Here is a 6,000-nt window from a genome sequence, read left to right as displayed (position 1 = left end):
TGACGGATGTGACATGAGAGATCGACAACACTGCAAGCAGTCAGTGAATGCAATATACGCGTGCTTTTACGTCAGTGCTCGACTGTGTCTTCTTGTTAAATTGTGCCGTTTTGTGGCACTTTTTGAATTGTTCGCGGTAACGAGAACGCGCTACCGTCGTACGTCATAGCAGCAATATCCGCAGGTGAGACGGAGAAATAAAAGCACTACGGAAAGACAAGTCTTGTGTCTTGCGCGCCGCGCATGTGCCGGTGAAAATACGAAGCACCACACGCTGCAAAAATTTAGTTGAATATAGCCTTTGTAACCGTTTTTATTATTCCCAATACTTTCCTCTCACGTACGAAGTGAAAAGTAGTTTTGCTCCTCGCTCTGAAGACGTCCACGTTCAGACGCCTGTGTCAGCAAAGACAGCGTGCAAAATGTTCGCACTCTCGTGCGTAAATCCTACAGCGGGCTCCGTCGCTCGCTTGGAATATCGTGCCGAAGGGTGGACTACACAGGCGGGCCGCAGGCCTCCTTGTGGTTCCTGAGTGCTGCCCCGTACCACTCGAGCTCGCCGAAGAGCTTGGCCAGGCGCTCGGAGAAGCCGTCGTCCGAGGCACTGCCGTCTTCGGCGACCAGCGTCTGGACTTTGGCGTTGAGGCTGACGAACGGCACCGTTATCATGCCCAGCTCGCCCAGGAAGCTGCGAAGCTGCATGGCTGCAGCCAGGCCTGCTCCGACACCTGCGCCAGACAGACACGGGTTAGGTCTTGCACTTGACCAAGTGCGACGTTTTTGGCTGAATTAGATTTCATTCTAGTCTTGGAGCTGACCGGTCCCAAAGCGTGGCCCAGCTGAACAAGCGCGGCAGAACAACGCGCGCCCTCCCGCGGCTCAGTTCCCGTGGCGCGCCGCTGCTGGTGCGCGCGCCCGCAAGCGTTGCCTCCGAGCAGGATGCGAACCGCCGGGCGCAGCCTAGGGCGAAACGGCACTGCAATCGCCGTTTCTATGTGGCCTTACCGATACCGGTGGAAGCGAGCGCACGCGATAGTCGAATTACGGCTTCGTGGGAGAAAGAGCGACATATTTTTGTACAACGATGGCTGTTAATGGGCTCTCGCTACTAATCGTCTCGATGTCACTCGATGCCCATCGCTGGAATGCCGGAGGGTTTTGGAAGAACCTAATTATAAAGAAAAAAATAGACGCAACGCACTGCAGGCACATATGTGGCACCAGTCTTTGCGAGAATGCATATAACGTCTGTGCTCACGTGTGTGTATATGAGCCCTCCCTTATGAAAATGGATTTAGAGTTCCTTTAGAACTCGTAATGAGTTCCTATGGAGTCTAACGGGACTCTATAGAAACTCGCGCGCTATAGAGTCGTCAGCACAGAATCTCTGTACGAAGTCTAAAGCAGCCTGCCTATAGAAAAATGTCATTTAACACGCAATAGATTTGCATTAGAGGTTGTATAGACGTCATATGTACTGACCTTTATAAATTAATTTTTCTAATACATCTTTAGAACTTCTAACGTGACCTGTTCGTAGAATGGCTCTCCATCATCATCATCATCATCTTCATCTTCCTGGTTACGCCCACTGCAGGGCAAAGGCCTCTCCCATACTTCTCCAACAACCCCGGTCATGTACTAATTGTGGCCATGCCGTCCCTGCAAACTTCTTAATCTCATCCGCCCACCTAACTTTCTGCCGCCCCTGCTACGCTTCCCTTCCCTTGCGATCCAGTCCGTAACCCTTAATGACCATCGGTTATCTTCCCTCCTCATTACATGTCCTGCCCATGCCCATTTCTTTTTCTTGATTTCAACTAAGATGTCATTAACTCGCGTTTGTTCCCTCACCCAATCTGCTCTTTTCTTATCCCTTAACGTTGCACCTATCATTCTTCTTTCCATAGCTCGTTGCGTCGTCCTCAATTTGAGTAGAACCCTTTTCGTAAGCATCCAGGTTTCTGCCCGTAGGTGAGTACTGGTAAGACACAGCTATTATACACTTTTCTCTTGAGGGATAATGCCAACCTGCTGTTCATGATCTGAGAATGCCTGCCAAACGCACATTCGCCCTCTATAAGCGTTCTATAGAGGGTGTATAGGAATCATATCAACTAAATTCTATAGAAGAATGCTTGTAGAACGTTTTTAGCACTTCTAACGCGGCCTGTCTGTAGACTGGCTCTCTAATCCCTCCCAAAAATGTGCCATCATAGACATATGTACTGAATTCTATAGAGGAACGTTTATAGGACATATAAAAAAGCTAAAGCGCGGCCTGTCTAAGAACGTCTCTATATTTGTACTCTATAAACGTTCAATAGAAGGTGTTGAATACTGTTGAATAATATCTCAAAGTGTCTTTCTAACTCGTAAAGGCACCCATTGAAAATGTTGTACATGGAACAAATGATATGAAAAAGTGATATACATTACTTCAGAGCGAATTGGACAATTGCATGCGTCGTTAACGTGGTGCCCTCAGCACTGAGAGCGTACTGAGATATTGACACATCACGCACTGCAACACGTTTAGATATTTTGCTTTTTAGTTCGATGTAGAGAGTTGTATCGCTAAGTTCTTGTAAAATTACCACTCACGCCACTTTCCGAGGAATAAAAATCCTAGCTGATTATTTCAACCCCTTTTCAGATGTTTTTACTATCAAGCAAGAGCATCTTTAAAAAGACACTCATTGAAGAAGGCGAACAAGATAATCGAAATTAGACAAACCAAAGTAATGTCATGGAAGCGCGCATTGTGGTTTCTATCGCATATCAGGCACGTACCCAGAGGGCGGGGGGGGGGGGAGGGCGCCCTCCCCTAACTAAGCGGCATTAAACGACACTTTTCATGCAAAATTGGCAACTGGAAACAAGAGTCGCAAGGAGTTGAGAAATTAAGCGATCTACTAGAGCCGAGGCAACAGCCAAACAGGAAGGAAAAACGAAAATTAACAAATTTAACCGTTGCTCGTGAAACTATTTATGGATCAACATATTTTATTTAAAAAGGAAGTAGAGAAATTGCCGCCACAAGTGGAGAAGGATTCCGTGTGTTTTGAATGACGCTTCCACCGTTATCAGTCTAACCGCCTGACGTAGCCACTTTTATGTTATGCTTATGTGGGTGTTTTTCTAACCTTCCGCGGTGGGCGCAGTACGTCTCGAACGGCAGAGTCCTGCGCTCTAGCTACGTGGTTGTACGGGACATGGCGGCCACGCATCGTTAGGCAGCTTCCCAAGTAACAATACGAGTCGGTTTTGGCACTTGGTAGAGCAGTAAGCGAGAGATCCAAAAGAACTGTGATTGGTCTGCAAATATATAGTTCTCTGTATTTCTTCCAGATCTAATTTTAAAAAAATGACACTAGAAATCTTCATGTAACACCTTTGCTTGTTTACTTGTTTTTGGCAGTGTTTTTCCTGCGCGAGTCCATTTGATGTGGTTCCTTGTTTGTCAAGCAAAGGAGAGGTCTATCTCCTTTGGTCTATCTCCACAGGTATACGCCTGTGAGATACACCTTACTTCATTTCTCCTTTGCGGGTTTCCGCGTTTTTATGGAGAAATGGCATTATTCACATTCACACTAGTAAGGACACCCTTCCCCCCTCATTTGCACAGAAAAGTTACCTTGGGTTGCTTCCCCCCCCCCCTCCGAAAAAAAAACATCCTGGGTACGTGCCTGTCGCACATGTAGGTAAATCACAAAGATGACCAAGAAATACAAACACTAAACAAAACTGCGCGTAAGCAGCCGCGTCTTACTTGCTGGAATGTAATGACTGCAGCACTTGGGGTCGAAACGCATCGAACGCCGCCACACATTTATGGCACACACCACTTAAATGTGACAAATGCTCGCTGCAGAGACGCGCACTATATTTTTTTTCGAGGAGCCTTCGTGGGTCGCACGCAGAAGGCACGGGCGACACGAGCGCGATCCGCGCACGATAAGCACGCCGCCACGAAAGCGAGACACGGACCATAAGCGTAACCTGCGCCGCACGAGCAAGGTTAAAAACCATCGTATATTTGTTGCTATGCGACGGACACAGTTACAAGGCGCACGGAAACATCACACACTGCACATGTGTACTTCCGAGATTGTGTCAATTTCTGGGCTGCGTTCAAACGACAGCAGGAAGTTACTTCAAAGGGAAACGAAGCGACGGCGCATGGTAGCGCAGGTAACGGCTGCTCAAAACGTTATTTAGGGCTTTAAGGCCAGTGACCGAAGTTGTAATCGTTCAAATCACGCCGCAGCGACAGCTTTTTTTCAAGGTAACTTGTTCAGATGTTGAAGGTCATGCTTTTGCTGGCTGCATGCAGCATAAGCGGTTCAAAAGCAAGAATACATCGTGTACTTTATTTCTGCGCTAAATTATAACGTACAATATAAGCATGTGAATGCTTCTTTTTGTCTCGCAACATGTGTACGTAGCTGGGCACAAAATGGCACAAAACCTGCTGTAGTGCTTATTATTGCAGGCATCACGGACGCCACAACGACCGCACAAGTATAAAGACGGCGCTGGCGGCGCCGGTAGAAAAAATCTATGGTTCAAAATCTGCTGCAAGCAAAATTAAAAGGAGAAAGTCAAGTTGGTTGTCAGAAGTACGTGAGCAAAAGAAGGCCGAACCTAGAATATTTCGGAACCACGTAAAATTATTAGGCACGAAGTCAACAACAATACAACAACATATCCTAGACGAAAATGGAAACAGACTGGAAGGAGAAGCGGCAATAAATTACATCCGAAAAGTAACAGCCGAATCTTTCCAAGGCAATGTCGAGGTTGTATTTGAAGAAAAAAAGAGCATGAAAGAGACTCAAGTGGAAAAGGAGCCGGTGCTGACAAAGTTAGACTGGAAGAAAGCGGAAGAGAAAATTCCTAAGCGCACAGCCACAGGACTAGACGAGGTTCCCGTTAGGTTTATTAATGAACTAGGACCAAAAAGTAAGGAAGCTCTGGTGAAAGCAGTGGAAAAAACTTTAAAAGATAGACGAATACCAGACAGTTGGCGACAAAGTAGAATGCATTTAATTTATAAAGGTGAGGGGGAGAAAGATATAATTCACTCGTATAGACCGTTGACAATTACATCGGTAATATACAGGTAAGTAGTGCAGGCATGGGCAGAGGATAATGGCATTTTGGGAGAACTTCAGAATGGCTTCAGAATAGGCAGTTGTTTGGATGACAACTTATTTGTTCTTACTCAGTGTAATGAAATACCAAGAGTAGAAAGCAGGCCGTTTATGTGGCCTTTTTAGAAATTACAGGAGCGTATGACAACGTAGACGGCAACATTTTGTGGGATATTCTGGAAGGGGAATGCTTAGGCGACGATTGTTTACAGCTTTTGAGAGAGACTTAACTAGAAGATACCGTTTGCGTCCAATGGGAAGAGACGAGGAGCGAGGAGAAAGTTCATATCAACAAGGGACTGAGAAAGGGGTGCCCTTAATCTCCACTGCTGTTTATGATGTACATGGTGAGAATGGAGAGGGCGCTAGAAGGAAGTAATATCGAGTTTAATCTCTCGTACAAACAGACGGGTACAGTAGTGCAGCAGCAGCTTCCAGCTTTATATTATGCGGACGACATTGTGTTGCTAGCTAACAAGCAGAGTTATTTGCAACGTCTGGCTGATATCTGTGTACAGGAAGACGAGAATTTAGGTTTGAAATTCAGCGTTAGAAGATCAGGTGTTGTGGTATTCAATGACAACAGTGAGCAGACAGTGTCAATACAGGGTCAGGAAATACTTCGGGTAAAAGAGGATAAATATCTTGGTATATGAATAAACGAAGGCAATATATATATGGAAGCACAGGAGAAACCAATAGCAGTAAAGGGGAAGCGAAATGCAGCCATAATGAAGCACAGAGGGCCCTCGGGATACAATAGGTACGATATGCTCCGGGGTATGTGGAAAGCGGTAATGGTTCCAGGACTTTCTTTTGGAAATGCGGTTGTTTGCTTTAAATC

General features: G+C 46.0%; 1 protein-coding gene across 1 annotated transcript in view; it reads right to left on the bottom strand.

Annotated features, from left to right (window-relative positions):
* Positions 1-283: 283 nt before the first annotated feature.
* The window catches only part of LOC142586009 (NADPH azoreductase-like), an 85,752-nt gene continuing 80,035 nt past the window's right edge, over positions 284-6,000 (bottom strand). The window contains exon 4 of the mRNA XM_075697222.1: positions 284-728. Coding sequence (XP_075553337.1) covers positions 496-728 — 233 coding nt within the window. The 3' untranslated portion in view covers positions 284-495. The remainder of the gene's footprint in view (positions 729-6,000) is intronic.

This window comes from Dermacentor variabilis, chromosome 6, assembly GCF_050947875.1.
Source record: "Dermacentor variabilis isolate Ectoservices chromosome 6, ASM5094787v1, whole genome shotgun sequence".
In the NCBI taxonomy this organism is placed as follows: domain Eukaryota; kingdom Metazoa; phylum Arthropoda; class Arachnida; order Ixodida; family Ixodidae; genus Dermacentor; species Dermacentor variabilis.
Note: the sequence above shows the minus strand (reverse complement) of the source record. Positions and strands in the feature narration are given on the sequence as shown.